Here is a 19,482-nt window from a genome sequence, read left to right on the forward strand (position 1 = left end):
GGCGACTTCCCGGTTGGGCGTCTCCTCGCGCTGAGGCTTAGCTGAACTAGTATTTTCTATTTACGACAGTGTTGTGAAATAGCGATGGGCCCCAATTTTAGTCCTGAAATGAGCCGCCGCGGTGGCTCATTGGATATGGCGCTCTGATTGTGACCTGAGAGACGGGACTTCGATCCTGGCCGGCCGGGACGGTCGCATTTCGATGGAGGCGAAATGCTCGAGGCCCGTGTGCTGTGCGATATCAGTGCACGGTAAACATCCCCACGTGGTCGAAATTATCCGGAGCCCTCCACTACGAAGTCGCTAATAGCCAAAGTCGCTTTGGGACGGTAAACCCCATAAAACCAATCTATTTCTGAAATTTTTAGCGCGACAGCACTGAAGGAGCCGTGACCCTGGACTCCCAGTGTCGGCGGTGTAGGCGCAAGTCGAAATTTTCCGGAGCCCTCCACTACGAAGTCTCTAATTGTCAAAGTCGCTTTGGGACGGTAAGCCTCATAAAACCAATCTATTTCTGAAATTTTTAACGCGACAGCTCTAAAGGAGCCGTGACCCAGGACTCCCAATGGCGGTGCAAGCGCTTGAGCGTAGAATATGGTAGCGTAGGGTGACTCAGGTGACCATCCTCCGAAGAAGCACCATAGGTGGGTCACATAGGTCACGTGACCTTGCGGCGTCATGACAATCTGCCCACGGGATTGTGAGAAAACTGACCACCGTGGCAGGCGGCTGCTAAATGAATGATCGATCACAAGAGGTTGCTCGGGAAGAGAAACTTAGGTCGCACAAGCCCCACGGGTGGCAGCGCCTGCCATCGCAGGGCAGTGGGGCACCCCCTTAACCGTTGCACCATTGCGGAAGGAGTGGTAGGAAGACTCCCAGATACCTATGAATCTAAAGTTGAGAATGACATTAACTGGAATTAAATCATTAAGGCTATTGCGTCATATCGTTTAAGGCGGAGAAAAGGCGCCAGTAAAGGTGTTACAAGGTTCTTCTTTGCGCCTGACTTCTTTCGGGGTGCTCGCTTATTTGGCGTTGGACTCGTAGCAGATGCCAGACGATGGACGATCGATCACACACGGATGAACGGAAGAAACTGGACCTTTATAACACTCGAGAAACTCTGCACAAACAACTATACACAGAAACAGAGGCTGCACACTCAGCTACCAAAGCTGACACAAATTAACGCTCGAGCTCCAAGCTCGCTCTTCACGGCTTGCCGGAAGCAGGGGTCTGCTTACTCCGCTGCGGGAAGCCTGACCAAGAGAACCCCGCATAAATTGACGCAACCCGCTCTTAAATAACCCACTTCGAAACTTCCTCAAACTGGTGAGGGCGCTGGTAGAGAGAGAAGGCGCCGCAGCACATGTTAATGTACGTCTCTCCCCCCCCCCCCCCCCCCGCCTTATCGAGAGCGCTCGAACGATCTAGAACCCATGTCCGCCATGTATCCGCGCGCGCCCTGCTTCGCCAAGGTCGCGGGGGAGGACGCCCTCGCCCCAGTGCTTTGATGGGCTTAAAGCCGCGCGCGCCTTCGGGAATGCCCAGGATATTTTCTTTTCTTTTTTTTTGGGGGGGGGGGGGGCGCTGGCATTGACTCGCGTTCTCTATATCGTCCTTACAGCGCCTTCTCAAATTTTTGTTGTTTTCGCTCACTACAGCTTAAGACGATACCTCCGCGATCGCTGGGCTCTTTCCTCCCAGGTGCTTCGTCAGGCATCGGCGAAGCCACGGCGCTGCATTTCGCCTCCTTGGGCTGCTGGTTATCCCTGATGGCCAGGAACGAGGCGGCCCTGCGAAGAGTAGCCCAGGCATGCCGAGGACAAGGGATCCCAGAAGAGAAGGTAGGAACCATATACCCGAGTCCCGAACACTGAGACAAAAAAAATGTGATTCAATGAGGCTCGGTGCACTATCGAATGGTCATTCGTCTTTTCAGGTAGCCCACAATAGGCAATGTGCATTTCCGTTTCTTGAGGAGGGGCTTATTGAAATTATAGGAGTAGCGGTGGGACATACAGTGCTACTCGTTTCTTGCTGAGCGTGGCGGTACAGACAAAAGTAAACAAGACTGATATGATTCTTCAGCTCAGGCTTGTGTGTTTAAAGCAGACAAGCGCGTAAAAATAGGAGGCTGTGATACGACGCAAAGTGACAGCCTCATGGATGTGAAGCTTGCTGGCTAAGCGCGCCTGTTAGCCCTCTTTTTTTGGTGCATGCCGTGCCTGCGCCTTGAGATGGTCTTTAGGCGTCGTGATCTCTGCGCCGCTCGTGATAAATACTTTCAAAAGTTCTCTCCCCCACGGCACATAATCTCGGCCATTGATGATATGTGTAGCAACATCTGATATCTGATGGTGGTATATGCCATGACATCGTTGTGTGTCTGCGCCGCAGTGTCCGTTTTTGGTTGGGCGGCCAATTTTAAGTGTTTTTGCATTGTCACCTTTTGCTACGTGCCTGGAGCCGTCACTGTGACAGTGCTGTTATCTTCGGCGCTGCTGCCCGGCTGCGAGTGTAAACTGACCGCCGGAAACCTGCGCCCTCGTTCAGTATGACATCACTCAAAGGAGCGAATTTGCTCGCCGCGCATACTACCTGCTTACTTCTTATCATTAAATAAAGGAGGGTGAGAGCGCGGGCTTACCTCACCCAGTTAACACTCGCAGCCGGGGACCGCTGCGCCGCCGCTCGGCTGACAACCCGCTCCCCCTGCGTCACGGCTGGTCGGCTACTTTTGGCAAAAAGGGTACACACTTCTTTTTTCGTGACGTAACAAGTCAACTTAAAATTCCCGTTTCTTTTTTCACTTTCGCCTACGTTTTCTTCTAGTCTTTACGCACGAACGCTGCGGCCACCAACCACTAGAAATGGATATCTAATAAAATTTTCGCTAGAGTCTGCTGCTTGAGAGCGTTATAAGAATTTCCATGTGCAAAAGCTAACCAAACGCGTTCTGACGCCGAGTGCCTTTCACAACCTCCTGTCGACTCAACGCTGCGCAATGACGAAGGCAAAGCAGATGATTTTTTTCTTTTCCCTTCTACTCTACCATGCTGTCTTGCTTTGAACACACATCTAGTAGACCGGAGGCACAGCTGGAATTTGGGGGCATTATTCCTCCGGTGCTCGGGCCTCGCGCAAAAGAGATGAAGCTGGCATGCGCCTCTCGCCTTTCATGTGTAGTTATACCGATTTCATTATTCTATATTTAAACACATACATTTTACATAGGAACTTATGACTCACGTCGTAACAGTGCGTGGCCCGAGCGCACTTTGCTCTGACCGCCGACTAGTTTTTTTTTTCTTATCATGTGCAGCCAGTCTCTGTACTAAGTTGTTTCGAGTTTTGTCCTTATTATTTTACGGTATGGTCAAGCTATAGCTGTAATATTGTAATCTGCAGCGCTATCTGATAGGGCTGCGTGCTATTCCCCTCAAAACTTCTGACGTTAAATGATGTCCACAGATCGCCTCGTTACTATATAATGTACAGCCTCACAAAAAATGCAAATACCATTCAGTAACTCACGAATCGCAGCATCGTGACGTAATAAAGTATCCCCAGTGAATTTTAACCGTTGCAGGTACTGATCGTCGCCGGTGATGTGACGGTCGAAGGAGAGGTCGCAGATGTGGTAGAAAACACAGTGAGACACTTCAGCAAAATAGACATCCTTGTGAGTAGTACCTCAACTTTTCTTACACTTGGAACTGTGGCATGTTCAATTGAATAGCAGTATTCTGAGCAGAAAAGTGAAATGTTTGAGCGCTATTCAGCCCATAATTGATAACTGCTACCCGCCGCGATTACTCATTGGCTTTGGCGTTAGGTTGTGTATCCCAAAGTGGCGGGTTCAAACCTTCTGCGCCGGAACTATTTTGATGAGCGCGAAGTACAAAAATGGAAGAATTTAACGTAATTGAACCAAGCAGGACGTGCAAAAGGACTTCAGGCAACACCGCCATAAAGGCAACCGCATGCATCATCTTATCGTCTCGAGCTATCCGCAGCAACACGCGGGGAGTTGTGGGGTGCCAGCTCCGCGCATTGATGGAGAAGCTGCGAAAGGTCTCCGCCGCTGGCGATTCGTCAAAGGTGGAGGCATCACACGTACGTCGAGCTTTTCAGCTTTGCTAGTGAAATTACGCTTTCGCGGTAAAACGCCTGTTTGCGAACTCCAAACTAATCCGTGGCCTGTCATAGTCCTAATGTCACTTCGGGACGTTTAACCCCACGATTCACAACTTAGAATTTTATCATTTACTTTCTTGCATCTCTGACTAATGAATTATTAATATTCAGCTGAAATCGCATTGCAACGTAGACATCCAAATGGCAATCATGCGCAGCGCTCATTTCTCAGAAGTGGATTAAGAAAACATCCGAACATACACTCTTATACCTCAGCGCACAACAATAAATCTATCGCTCGTTGCCTGGCGACGGCATCTCAGTGCAGCAGAGCTACCGGTGTCCGCAGCTCAAGCGAAATTTGGCAGTGACTTGTGCTGTCCTCCTCACTTCGAGGCTGGCATGAATATCCGCACTGGGTCCGCCGGCCTGATTGTTTTCCGCTTATACTGAAACCTTTCAGTCAGCGTTCTTATTGCAGCCACCTGCAGTTCGCAGGTCACGAACGCAGCGCCTAACTTTGATGGTGAGCAGAAAAGTGCAGTTGGTGCCAGGCCTACTGAAATGAAGGCTTCTAAGATGTAACAGTATTGTGCTTTGAATACCGGGACACCAAAATGTGCACTCGCCTAAAACAGAACATTTTTGTACACAATATTAAAAAACTCCATTTTTCAACAACCTTAGCTATGCGTGATTTCTTTTATTATTTCAAGAAACTTGTCGAGTTTTAACTTACGGCTGACTGAAACAAATTTCATTAATATAAATGTTGCTTTCTGGCCTACTGTCTCTGAGACTGAAATTTGTTACTATCCGCGAGAAATTTCTAAATATTTACTCAATTAAGTTCCTAATTTTATGTTTTCAAGCATGAGACAATCTGGCTATTGAGCACTGCATATTAGTAGGTAAAATTTGTAAATTTGTAAAGCACTAGTAGTTCACCCTGTATGTCTTGTCTGACGATTTTTTTTTCTCGCAATGTGTGCGAAATATCGGTGGGAATTTTATTTACCTACCGAAGACCGTTTTACAATATCCCGAATTTATACTGTGCACTCGCTGCGCAGGAGGAACTTCTGGCTCAACAAAGCTTATAAATTTTCGTATTTTTAACTACCATGGGTGTAAAAAGAAACTGAAGCCCATGCAGCGCAACTTCCCGTACGAGGGCTTGGTATAGCGCTTTGGTAGCACCCAACAAGCATCTGATTATTTTTCATTTCATTTTGGATCAGTTTTTAAAATGAAGCCAACGCTAATTTCTAATAGCTGTTCCTGAAAGACATGTTTTTGGGCTGGTTGGTGCATTGCATTAAGAAACTAAAGCAGCCAAAAAGACGCGCGCAGGAAATCAGAGAAGAGAGGAAAGAGGATGGCCGCCCTCCTTCCTGTGTTCTTTGTTTTCCTGTGTGCGTCTTTTTGGCTGGTTTAATTTCTCAAAAGTATTCCTGGCACAGGGCAGAAGTTACTAAAAATAAAGCACGCAAGTGGATTATGTTAATTTTTAAGTGATACGCACACTAATATCTACTGAGAATTTGGTAGTAATTTTTCTTCAAGTAGTAATTAATTTAAGTAAACAATATTAACGCTGCTATTTGCTACATGGATCTAGCCATCTGGTAATCAGAGCAATATGGACAACTGCCATGAAACAAATCTATAGCAAATTAAGTATATTATTTAAATTCAAGTGCATTTCGCATGAGGAAATTTTTTATTTAATTGTCAGTCCTTCACCTCGTTGATATCGACAAGATTGACGGGGAAGGTTCTTGCGTAGCATCGATGGTTTTACACGAATGGTGCTTGACAGAAGTAGTGATTCCAGCTCAAGAAAAGAAGTCTAGCGTCTTAGGTTTATTACTTCCAGTCGTGGAAATATGTACACCTTAGAACCATAGCTGTGTACTTGTAGAATGTATTTCTTCCTTTATTGAACAATGTTAGCATGTTATTTTCTATTTTTTTATTTCATATATTTTTATATTTTGTATTTTATTGAACATTTAATAGCATACGAGAGCAGCGTAGCGTTCAACGGACAGCCGTCGATTGAAGTGGGATCATCTACGGTTATCAAAACAGATTTCTTTTTATCGCAACACATAAAGAAGACAAGAAAGGTGGGATGGTCAACAAGTATGGTTAACGGCACTAGCCTTATCAAAAATGTAGCGTCCCGGTAATTATACTGGGCAAGTTCATTTCAGATGGCGGCAGGTTCCTCTGCGGTGAGAAGTCATAATTTGGCACACCGAGAGCACTGTGAAACTTGGCATACTCGAAGTGAAAACTGCAAAGGGGTACGGACCAATAAGACCGTTGCCTTAAGCGTCACTTGCTGCATCTTTTTTGCCGTAGGTTTGAAATTCCATCCTCTCTGAATAAACATCTGCTGTCATTTAATTTGACGTGATTACTTAGAGGAATGTTTCGTTTTAACACTGCCGCGCGGATTTTATTTTTCGCGCAGGTGAACAGTGCTGGAATTATGGTGGCAGGAACTACAGATAGCATCCCTATGGACGACTTCAGCCGCGCGTGGGACACCAACCTTCGTGGGCCACTCTTCATGATCCGCCATGCCCTGCCATTTTTACGTAAATCTAAAGGTAAATCTTGCGCAGGATCACTTGTAAACATGCAACGCTCTCACTCACAGAGATGGAAAGAACACTAACGAGTGAAAAATCATTAACATAAGCTGCCGACGACCTTACGGGCGGAACCGCTCTGAGAGGCGCTGCGGTGAGAGCGATAATTCCAGACCGTTCCCGCATTTGCAATAACCATTTGCAATAGAGGTCGGCAGGAGGCAAATTTTGTCAAACTCGCTGCTTCCCAGACGTCGCAGCGCCAGAGTGCTGATTTAGGCGTTGGCCGGCCATGCTCGACTCAGCACATGGCCTTCCTGTTCAGCTCTATTTTGTAAGCAGCGATATCTTAATTTTAAGACAATTTTGTTACTGTTTCGTCGTAAGGAAGTTTTCATTAAAAATTAACACGAAAAAGTGGCAGGGTTTTAAAGTAGCGAAACCGACTAGACGTCCGAGTGTTTAGCCTGCCTGGCTCAACGGTTTGCTCTGCAGGGCCGTCGACACGTCTCGCGACATTATTAGATTCAGGTTAAGTTCTGATCGAGGCTAAGGTGATCTGATCTTTTCTGGCCGAGAAAGGAAGTTGATGAAGACGATGATGTGCAATGCACCGTGTGAGGATGTGTTGCAGTATAACACGAGGTGTGATCGGCTGCGGCGGTAGCATTGCGGTCCCGTGCAGTGGACAGCCGAGCTAATCTGTTCGCGCCGCCGTGGGTTCGAAACACCAGTAGCGGCAATTTTTATGACCCACAAGGTCAGGGGCGCCACAAAATTCTTGGGTAGGATTGATCCCCTGAAGTACTGCTTACGAACAAAAAGTACTCTCTGTCGAACTCGCCCAGAATGGGAACGGCCTTGCTCCTCTCGTTATCAGCTCGTTTGTGAACAAGTGCGCCGATCGTTGCCATTCCGCCTCTCCTGTTATCGGCCACTTGCGCTAATCATTTAGTGGGAAAGCGCTACTTCAGGAGGTGTAAAAGGCTGACGGAGTTTGTGTGAAGCTGGACCTTGAAATTGCCACCTTAATAAACCTAGCAAGCAACAACCCATGTAGAAATAAAATAAATATTGCCGCGACTGGGTTTAGAACCCGCAGCGGCGAGAACAGCTCCGCTTAGCTGGCAACTTGCACGAAGGCACCATGCTATCGCCGCAGCCGATCAGCCTCGTGTTAAAGCGGTAACCACATGAGGCGATATTCCTTCGCGATACGTCGCGCGATGACGCCGCCGTCGCCCATCGCTGCCGCTGGCGCAAACCGCACGAAGCGACGGGACTCGGCGTCGGAGCGGCGCGTTTTCAGTGTTGCTGGATTGCGGCAGCTTCAGCGTTCAGTCATTTTGCGTTAATTAACGCGTAGAACAACGCTCTTTAGGCTTCATACAAGATAAAACACAATAAAAACATTGCAAATATATTTAAGTAATAATTTTATTTTTAGTCGACTACACAAAGTCACGTGACGCAGAAAAGTGCGCCCGAGGGACGCTGCGATGAGGCGCCAGGCGACATTCCTGCGCTCTTGCGACTTATAGTGCGTGTAGGACATACCCACAATACCCTTTACTTTTGATCTTCATTAATGAGCATTTCATTAAATTCTTGCATAGCTGCCATGGTGAGGGATGCGTCGGCTGTTGCTCCGCGGAAAGCCCGCTGAAAAAAAAAATGACTTTCGCGCGTAAGAGGGATAGGAAGTTACTCACCCGCAAGGCCTACCGTCATTGGCTAGTCTCGCACGGCACTTCCGAGCGATGGGCGAAATTTTTTGCAAACCCAGAACCTGGGCGACGCGATGAGCGACAGTGCTTCGGCGGCCCTCAGCCCATCGCGCGATGCCATCGCACGGCGTGTCGCCGCGAATTTTCGCCTCATGCGGTTACTGCTTAACCCCTGCAACGCAATCTCGCGCTGTGCATTGCAAGTCGTCGTCTGCATCACCTCGTCGTCCTCATTGTCCTCTTCACCTCCGCATCACGATCAAAGTTTAGCCTGAGTCTAATATCGTCGCCAGACGTGCCGACGACCCAGCAAAGCAAAACCATGAGCCAACTAGGCTAAACACATGGTTTCGCACGTCTACGTTAAAACCCTAACATTTTGTGTTCTTCATCTGATGATCGCATGCAGTGCTCCAATATCGAAACGATGTTATTTCATGAAAAGGGCATCTGAAATCAATTTATGACTGCATTAGTATTGCTCTTAATTTTGTTTTCTGCATTTGGGGAGATCAGTTGGTTTTCGCAGATCGTGAATATGTTAGGAAAGTTCATGGCCGAAGAGACGCTTTTCTTAAGCTGTGTTTCGTTAAGTGAACAATATTGTAGACGAACACAAATGATGGGAACGAAATTGCGTTGTCACTGAAAATAAATGCAGATTTTACAACTCCTTTTGGTTGATTAAACAATGCATCAGCTTCGTGCTTCGCAACGTGAAATTTACGGATTATTGTTATTTCCTTTAACGCAAGCCGCCTTCTATGCCTCTCATATGAGCTCTTCCTTGTATACGGATGCACGGGTAAGACCAAAGTGGATTGGTAAAAATTTCTGCACATAGTGTTTCTAGGAACTGAGAACAAGAAGATTCGATTCGTCGAACAACTTCCAAACTGCACAGCTAGCACTTCCTTAAAACCGACCAGGGGTGTTAGACCGTTTTCGGCCGAGATTAGCGAGATTTTCAATGCGTTCTTGGCAGTGCCCACGTCAAAAGCAATTCGCGCCTCTGATGAATCATTTTTACTCGCAGTTCTGTACCCGGAGATCACTTGGATAAGCGGCGAAAAACTAGAATTTATAAGACGTGTCTGTAACATAGACACACTATTCGATCAGTGATTTTCTCTGACCATTTTGTCGCAGTAAGAAGCTAGGGCATCAGTGTTCATTTTCGCTCTCAGTGCAACACGAACGGGACAAAAGACGAAGGACCAGCACGAACCGGCGCTGACTATAAACTGGTTTTTTATTTCGTTCTTCAATAAAAAACCAGTTGATAGTCAGCGCCTGTTTGTGCCAGTCATTCGTCTTGTTTCCCGTTCGTGTTGCGCTGAGAGCGAAAATGAACACTCACCAACTCGCCCAAATTTCCGCCTTGCTGAGGGCATCAGTGGTCGGAAAGCCAGAAACGATAAACAGGGTAACGGTTGCAAACCACGAAGAAGGCGCATTGTAACTTCCAGATTTTTTTTTCGTCTGTGGAGGTACTTGCGAGGTAACATTTTTTGTGTCGGAGCCCGTCCATTTACTTGCCAGTCTTCAACGAGTCCACTGTTCTAATGCAACCGGTCTCTTCGCATCTAGAATCAGTTATATTTGGGTTTCCTCAAGGTTTAGTACTAGGTCGGCTTCTCTTTCTCATTTACCTCAATAACTTACAGAATTCACCAGTCCGATGTCGTTTTTTCGTCGATGACTTCATAGACTACCTGAAGATTCAAACACCTGCAGGCCAACTCGCCCTGAATGATTTAATGACATCAATTAACACTCGGTGTGCTTAGTGGCACATGCAACTAAATGGCTCTAAATGTACGCACATCACCGTGATGCGTTAAAAAAAAATCCGCTAGTCTGCAATTACAAAATAAACAATGTACCACTTAAAACAGTCACTCAATTTAAATACCTTTTAATACATATCACCTCAACACTAAACTGGAGTAGCCACGTAAAGCACATTTTCTCGGCTGCTTCGAAGAAGCTCTCGCTCTTGAAACGTCGATTAAAGTACTGCACGTCTGAGACAAAGTTCACGACATGCGCGTCACTAACAAGACCCTTACTGGAATATGCCGATGTCGTTTGGGACCCTCACACTAAATCTGACATCAATGAACTTGAAAGTGTTCACAGAAGAGCGATAAGATTTGTCTACAATTATTATGGAAGGCACATATTGGTTACTGATCTCAGGGAATGAAACGGCATTCTAACACTTGAAACGCAACTAACGGTACATCGGCTGCAAATGCTCTATAACATATCCAACAAAAGAAAAAAATTGTTTTTACTAATTACATGTAGCTCAAAAGAAACAGGCAGACCAGATGGAAACATATTAAAACAATGGCGATGCCTCAAACTAAGACTAGTGCATATCGATTTTCCTTCTTTCTCCTAACCATACCAAATTGCAACGAACTACCGCCAGAGATTGTGAACTTCGCGTCGATCGGCTTTTTCTTGACTGCTGTGAATGGTCATGCGGCATAACACTTACAAACACTGCTTTCATTTTCTTTTCGTCGGATATTCTTGTCGAAATGCTCTGCACAGCCGAGTGCAGCATTTCTTTGGTACTTTTATTGATGTTGATTGTATACATGTCTGTGCACGTCTACAGTGTGATTATTTTTGTCCTTGTTGTTGTTGTAAAACTCCTGCCTTGACAGACAAACTGCAGCCGCCACTATTTTTAAATAACAAAATAAAGTACGCGAAGGCGTGTCGGTCGGCAGCGCACAGAAACACCACTCTCTAATGTGCTGTCTGAACAACGGCAGGAAAAATTTGTTTACATCGAAGTATTGTGCGCACTCTAACATAGAGTAGTTGTTTTTGTTGTTGTTGTTGTTAGCCTGTCAAAAGATGGCACATACCCACACTGGGGGATCGGTCAAGAATCGGGTGGCTATTCACCTGAACGCAGTTAACAAAAAGGAAAAGCACGTGGGAGCATAACACCAGTGAATTTTTCGTCAAGAACAGAAAAGGGATGAGTGTTTTGATTTTAACATTTTAAGAATAATAATAAAGAGAGTGATTAAATATTAATGATTTAGTCAAAATGTAATAATTGATAGAAAATAAAAGGTTGAAACACTAAGCAAGGCAGTCGGTGAGATTCTATCAGGAAATTTTGTACACAGCGGTGCAAACAGATCTGTGGCTGAACCCAAATGTGGTGGCGCCAAATGATAGCAAGAGCGGGCTGCTCAAACTAAGGCCAAGATGCTGCAATGGCTCCTCCAGCAACCTTTTTCTCAGTGAGTTGAATCGGCGACAATACAGCCAAAAATGTTCAATAGATTCTGGCTCACGGCAAAATGCACAAAGGGGAGAGCGCCAAACCCGACTTGTGTAAATAGAAATTTAGAGGGGGGATGCGGCAGCGTAGCCTCGTCAGTGATACTTCAAGCTGCCGAGAGCAACAAATTTTCCTGTTCCAATAATATTTAGGTGCTCATAATCCGCCGATGTTAAAAGTGATGTGTCTTGTGTGCTTAAAAACGCACGTCGCCGAAATCTAGATGCTGTAATGTAGGCTGTAGCCGGGATGATTGGCAACACGGGGCCGCTGAGGGAAGCCTTTGCGAGATTATCAGCAATCTCATTTACTGTCACACTGCTGTGGCCGGGAACCCATACTAAATGAACAAGGCTCAAATGCGGAGGAAGTAGGGATAAGAAATTTGATAAAATGGGACCGTCAACCTGTGCAGCGAGGGACGAACACAAAGATAAAGAATCAGTAATTACTGCAACTGCTGTAATAGAGGGGTCTAGCTTGCGTAGAGCAAGTACAACTGCTAGAAACTCTGCTTGAAAAATAGGGGTGAAATCTGGAAGGCGCAGAGAAAAGGACCAGTCTAAATGGGAGCAAAATATTCCCACACCTGCTTTTTCATTGCATTGCGATGCATCAGTGGCTATTGCTATATCGGTTGGTAGGGTCCTCAGATGATCTTCTAGAAGGCCATTTAGAATACTCGGTGGCAAAAGTTTTGCATTTTTTGGGAATATGTCGTCGAAAACAATGTGTATAGTGGGCCCATTCCGAAGCGCAGGAAGGATATCATAAATGTTTACATCTAAAGGCTGAAGTAAACTTTGCACAAACACTACCTGAGGGGAATTGAAACGAGACCAGGGGACACCAAAAAAAGAGGTCGGCTGAGAGCAGAAAATGCTTTGGGAACGGTGGAAATGGGATTCATAAATCCTGAGGTACGTTTGCACTGTTAAAAATTGAAGTCGTGATAAGAGAGACGGAATGCGGGCTTCAAGGTACAGCACATTGATAGCCACAAATTTTGGAAGGCCGAGGCACATGCGAAGTGCTTCCCTCTCTAAAAGGACGAGAGGACGAAGTTTATATGTAGCCGAGCCTGAAAACAACACTGATCCAAATTCTAAAATTGGCCTGACATACATTATGTAGATCATTAATAGCGCATCTCTGCGCATGCCGTACCGGTGATGACATAATCTCCGTAACATGCCCACGGCACGAGCCCCTTTCGCCGCGACATGGTCAATGTGAGGTCGCCAGGTGAGTTTGTTGTCATAAATGACCCCTAGGTATTTTAGGGATTGAACCTGCGGTATTATTTTTAACTGGCAAGTGAGAGAGACCACTACAGGAGTGAATAGAGGGAAAACAAGAGTAGCGCACTTGCCAACATTTAACTTCAGGTGTAATGAGCTCAACCAGTGCTCAAGTGTATTCAAATATGACTGCAACAGACCATACAGAGAATGTATATCCGGCGCAGCAGCAAAAAACGCAATGTCGTCCGCATAGACGTAAGTGCGTACATGGCGGTGGAGAGGAATTGAGCTTAACAGAATATTAAAGAGCACAGGAGAAAGAACAGCTCCTTGCGGTACACCTCGCGTTTGTCTATACCTCTCTGAATGAACACCATTATGGACGCAAAAGAATTCCCTGTTATGAAGAAATGCAGATATCCATGCAACTATATAATCTGGAAATTGAAGAGACTGTAGCCTATGTATCAGGATGGAGTGTTCTACACTGTCGTAAGCTTTGGCGACATCTAACGTAACCAAAGCCGCGACCAGGCGTTGACGACGAGCAAGGAGAATTCTGCTCTCAAGATCAGCATGTACATTCCATATCGAACACCGTGGCCGGAAACCGAGTTGGCACGGGCTGAGTATACTTTTGCGGTCCACAATGGCTGACACCCGAATTAGTACCAACCTTTCTATCAACTTTACCACGTTTGATGTTAAAGAAATTGGCCTAATATTATCCAATTCATAGCCTCCACCCTGATTTTTAAGTAAAGGGCTCACCTTGGACAGCTTCCACTCAGAATGTATCCAAGCGTGTTTGAGAGAGTAGTTGATTAGGTGCAATAAGGAGTTGGGAGACTCTTCAAATAGAATCTTGAGCATCTTTGTGGTAACACCATCAGGGCCAGGAGCAGCAGCTGGCAATCTCTGGACAACTTGTGAAAGCTCTGATAGATTTACTTGTGAGGCATTATCATTTGGTACGACTGGTGCAAACAACAATGGTCGCATAGGTAGTAAAGACGAGAACCGCTTTTGCAGGCCTGTGGCTATTAATTCAACCGCCTGGATAGCTTCTACAGGTGACATAACTAATGACTGAAAATTATGAGAGGACATGAGCTGTTTCCTAGACCGTAGAAAACCGAATAGTGCACGTCGGTTGCCCGCCTTTAAAGATAATCGAAGTGTTCTGAGTCATATTTTTCCTTTGCGCGAGAAACTGTTCGTTTAAAGGTGGCTGCAATAAATTTATAATCACTACAGTTATTCGGACATTGGTTATGAAGAAGCTTTTCCCATGCTGCCTTCCTCCGCCTGTAATCTCTTGTACAGTCCGCATTCCACCAGTTAGAAGAATTCCCTTTTATTGGCCTCACCAGGAACTCCGACTTTTTACGGCTTTCCTCAATAGCCAGACATATGCTTGCTGACTGGTGGACCTCGGCGATGTTAGACACTGGAGCAAGGGCAGAGCGCAAAACCGTCTGAAATCTGTTATAATTTACATGTGACCGCAACTGAGAAGACGCCGGAGTAACGCGACATATGATATCAAAATTAATAGGTATATGATCACTTGAAGTGCCGCTATCAACTGTCGACCAATTCGTTACGCCAATTCCAGGACTAATGAACGTGAGATCTAAAAGAGATTGAGTGTGTGAGCGAAGATAAGTGGCCGATCCTGAGTTTAAGCACATCAGGTTGTGATCAGAAACCCAGTCCCAAAGGCGCTTGCCGCATAAATTAGTCCTAAAACCCCAAGACACATGGTGAGAATTGAAGTCCCCAGCCACGAGAACTGGGTTTTTACAGTTTACGAGTAAAAAATTCAGAGGTCTAACATTCTGGACTCCATTGGGGAAATAACAATTTGCTATTGAAAATGGAGAGCACCCAGGAAGTACAAAGTCTATTGCCAAAATCTCACAGTCAGGAGACATTTGTTGGAAAGATACCACAGCCCTGTTGCAAAATTTTGAAGAGACTAAAGTTAGTAAACCCCCGCCTCTTGACTGGCGGTCTAGGCGAAATGACCGATAATTTTAATATGAAAATGTTTGTCGGTTGAAAGCCACGTTTCTTGCAGAATTATGACATCCGGATTAAGCTGAGTAGAAAGGCAGTGTAAATCTGTGGAAGCGGAAAGAATAGAGCGACAGTTCCATTGCAGAACTCGCAACGACGCTATGGTTGCAAAAGTCTAGCAGCAGCAACTGCCTGCTTCAAAATGGTATCCTTGGGTTTAGTGCCAAGCTGCTTCTTCTTTGATTTGGGCTGGGTGCCCTGAGAAGACAACGAATGAGACATGGGGGACCCACTGCGCTTAAGAAGCCGCGCATCAGGCTCCACCATCTCGGAATCATACATTATATCAACATCCCTCGAAGTACCCGAGGTAGTTACAGCGGAAGTGACAGAAGTTTGTTCCTGGGGTTGTGATGCTACTGGAATTTGAGACCGGATAAGAGGAGAGGGAATTGTTGTCGAAAGAGGTGCCAAACTAGCCTGCACGGCATGTGTAATCTGAGTCGCTAGAACATTTGTAAAGCACTCCGACACACTTGCGACAATCTTTTCTACCATTTTAGACATCGAAGCCTCCACAGCAGCCGCAATTGCCTGGGACAGCGTTGAGTCTAGCATGACACCCTGCCGAGCGGTCACACCGGCATAACCGCGGGCACGTTCTTTGACCTCTGAAATAGCGTCACGGCGCGAACAGCGTTTCCTGTCAATTATTTCCAGAATTTGAATTTCCTGAGCTCGAGAGGGACAATTTGAGTAGTTTGCAGAGTGCGCACCACCGCAAAGGCAACACTTCTCATTCTTCTCAGTGCAGGTGCTTGTTGCATGACCTTCCGCACAGTTGCAACACCTCAAGTTGAATTTGCAACCGCCAGCGCTATGTCCATAACGCCAGCAGTTGTTACACTGCAGAGGCCGAGATGATAATGGGTCTACCCGAAAAATTAGAGGCCATGCCTTGATTTCAGAGGGGCAGGAAGTGCCGGCAAAGGTAGCAATCACTGATTCAGTGGGCATCCGCACGTTGTTTACATCCCGGCTACAGCGGTGCACAGCAACAACACCTGCAGCCGACAGAAGCTCAAGAGTCTCTGCCGGAGACAGAGAAGAGTCTACACCTCGTACAATACCTTTCGTACACGCCAGATGAGAAGGGATGAAAGAACTTACCCGAAGGGAGGCAAAGGATGAGGAGTTTAGTAAATCTCTTACACAGGCGAGGTCTTGCGATCTGCACAGAATCCCACCGCGTCCAAACTGGCGAACCTCTGAGATTGACTCATAATTAGAAGTCATCGACTGGAGAGCAGCCCGAACAGCACCAGGGTTGTTCATCCTGATAGCACCACCATCCCTAGGCACCAGCGCGACAGGGATACTGCCGACATCACTGCGCACAAAAGCTTCCAACGGTAGGAGATCAGTTGACAGAGAAGCCGACCAGAGGGAACTCCCCTGGCCGGGAGACTGGGTGGACATAGTCCGGGCTTACTGCCTTACCGCGCAAAGACGCAGAGAGAAAATGCCACAATCAGCCGCCCGAAACTTAGCCGATCGTTCCCAGCAGAGCAGAGCCGTCGGGGCAGCGATGAGTCTACGTTGACCGGCGCCGCTTCTCGCTGTCTCGCCGATACAGCTGATGATCTGCAACGTCTACTAAACATTCCGTTCAGGAAAAGAGTGGTAGAGTAGGGTAGTTAAATCGTGCATGCGAGCGAAATAATCTGTTTAGCCAGGTTCGCTAACGGTTTTGCTTTGCTGGGTCGTCGGCCCGTTTGGCGACGATATTAGACACACGTTAAGCTCTGATCGAGGTCAAGCTCACCTGACCTGTTCGCCCCGCAGATGGAAGTAGATTAAGGCGACGATGTGTGATGCACAGCGCTAGAGTGCGTTACAGTTTAACAAGAGGCGTGATAGGCTGCTGCGATAGCATAGTGCTGTCGTGCAGTGGCCGGTGAAGCTGACATGTTCACGCCGCCGCGGGTTCGTAGAAGGCCAGGCAAAAGGTAAAACGCTAAGGCGCCCGTGTGCTGTGCGATGTCAGTGCACGTTAAAGATCACCAGGTGGTCGAAATTATTCCGGAGCCCTCCACTACGGCACCTAATTCTTCCTTTTTTTCTTTCACTCCCTCTCTTATCCCTTCACTTACGGCGCGGTTCAGGTATCCAACGATATATGAGACAGATACTGCGCCATTTCCTTTCCCCGAAAAACCAATTATTATTATTATTAAAACGGCCGTGCCTGGCGTTTATTCTAATGGTGGACCCGAAGCGCGTGCCACAGGCGGAGCCGCGGGATGATGATGGTATGTACAAGTGAAAGAAGAAGATCCCTGGAAGGCTCACACTATCTGCCCGGAGGGGGGGGGGGGGGTCGGAAGCGGCCATTCTGTCCGCTCCTAAACAACCGATGCTCCGCGGCGCACAAACGGTTTACGAACGGGAAGCGTGGACAATTTCGTACCACGGTGGCGTCGATCGGCTGGGGGAACAACAGGTGTGACACTTTAGTTCACTGGGGAAGTTCGATTCACGGCCCTGTAGGGACTAAGGTAGCGGTGGAGAAATTTGTCACTAAGGCCAGGTGTGCACAGTGGTGTGAAAATGAGTACTTCGTCACCTGGTCGGAAAGAGACCACACGATGAGTAGAATCGTAGCGACTTTTGTGGTCTTCCTGGCAGGATGCAGTGTTGAGGCGAGCAAGGTGATGGCATCTGGCCACACAGGATACGAACTGGGCAGGTACTGATATGGATATAGTCAGGCGTAGAGAAGAACGAGCTGTCCAGAATTGGGGTGGGAGCACGGCCGTAAACAAGGAAGAACGGAGAGTGACCGATAGTCCGCTGTATTGCTTTATTATAGGGGAACGTGACGCATGGTAGATAGTGTCCCAATTTCGATGATCCGGTGGCACGTACATGGAGATCATATCCGATTGTGTGCGTTCAAAAACGCTCAGTTAGACCGTTGGTCCGGGGATGGTAGCTTGAGGTTGTCTTATGAAGTGTGGATGATGCGTGAATAACTTTGGCAACAACTGTAGGTAAGAAGGTCTTACCGCGGTCACTTAGGAGCACCTGGGGAGCACCATGCCGCAATATAATAGATCGCAAAAAGAAATTTTTCAACTTCTTGAGCTGAGCCAGTGGACACGGGTGCTGTCACGGCGTATCGCGTAAGGTGGTCGACAGCTGTGGTGATCCAATGGTTACCTCGGTCGGAGAGAGAGGCAGGGGACCATCTAAGTCAATGCCGACGACTTCGAATGGCGTGGAGGAACAGGGAAGGGGTTGCAGAATGCCAGCGGGTGGAGAAGTCGGCTGTTTTCGACGTTGACACAGGAGGCAGGAAGCGACGTATTTAGCAACGCTGAAGGATAGGCCAGGCCAAACGAAACGACGAGTCACGCGGTCGTAGGTTTTGTGGAAACCTAGGTGACCGGCAGTAGCGTCGTCGTGGAAAGCCACTAGGATATGGGAGCGAAGCACCCGTCGCACGACTAGGGTCCAGCAGGTTCCATCGGAGCAATATACGTAGCGGTGTAGGATTTCATTTTCGAGCTTCAAGTTGCGTAGCTGCCGGCGGAGCCGGGCATTGGGTGGGCTCGAAGCGCCCGTAAGGCGGTCGATGATGGGACGGCAGTAGGCGTCGGCTATTTGCTGCGAGCGGAGTGCGTGTTTGTAGTCGGAGTCGTCAAAAGAAACTGCTGTGATGTGCGTAGGAGAGTGTCGGCTCTGAACAGAGGAGGAAAGGCATTGCGTAGAAAAACAGCAGGCTGATTCCGAAAGTGCGTAGCGAGAAAGCGCGTAAGCGTACTGGTGTTGGCGACCCGATCTATAAAGGATGTCGAAGTGGTACTCTTTGGGAGTAGAATCCAACGGCCAAGTAGTCCTGTCAAATATTTTAGCGAAGACAACCAGCAAAGAGCATGGTGATCGGTCACAACTGTGAAGTGGCGACCGTATAGGTAGGGACGGAATTTTTGCACTGCCCAGACGACTGCTAGACATTCCTGCTCGGTAATGGTGTATTTTTTCTCTGCTGGAGTCAGGGTCTGGCTGGCGAACACAATCACTTTCTCACACGAAGTTTCGTCACGCTACAAAAGAACAGCGCCCAGACCGTGACCACTGGCATCAGTATGCAGGATGGTTGGAGCGGTGTCACTGAAGTGGCCAAAGACAGCGTCCGATGTGAGGGCGTGTTTGAGGTTGATAAAAGCAGTGTCGCACTGGTTAGTCCACACGAAAGTACTGTGCGCTTTAAGTAGTTCATGAAGTGGAGCAGCAATAGTTGCGAAATTTCTAATAAAGCGCCGGAAATGTGACGCCAGGCCGAGAAAGCTGCGCAAGTCTGCAGTCCGTTGAGGACGAGGGAAGTTCAGGACTGCGATGATTTTGTCAGGGCCTGAACGAAT

General features: G+C 47.2%; 1 protein-coding gene across 4 annotated transcripts in view; it reads left to right on the forward strand.

The window, feature by feature from the left end:
• The window catches only part of LOC144121879 (3-oxoacyl-[acyl-carrier-protein] reductase FabG-like), a 91,763-nt gene that overhangs the window by 30,935 nt on the left and 41,346 nt on the right, over window positions 1-19,482 (forward strand). For 3 of the 4 annotated variants that reach the window (XM_077655301.1, XM_077655300.1, XM_077655303.1), the window contains exons 3-5: window positions 1,711-1,850; window positions 3,596-3,688; window positions 6,626-6,764. In XM_077655301.1, coding sequence (XP_077511427.1) covers window positions 1,711-1,850; window positions 3,596-3,688; window positions 6,626-6,764 — 372 coding nt within the window. The remainder of the gene's footprint in view (window positions 1-1,710; window positions 1,851-3,595; window positions 3,689-6,625; window positions 6,765-19,482) is intronic. The other variant, XM_077655302.1, reaches the window with a different exon arrangement.

This window comes from Amblyomma americanum, chromosome 2 (genome assembly GCF_052857255.1).
Source record: "Amblyomma americanum isolate KBUSLIRL-KWMA chromosome 2, ASM5285725v1, whole genome shotgun sequence".
NCBI lineage: Eukaryota > Metazoa > Arthropoda > Arachnida > Ixodida > Ixodidae > Amblyomma > Amblyomma americanum.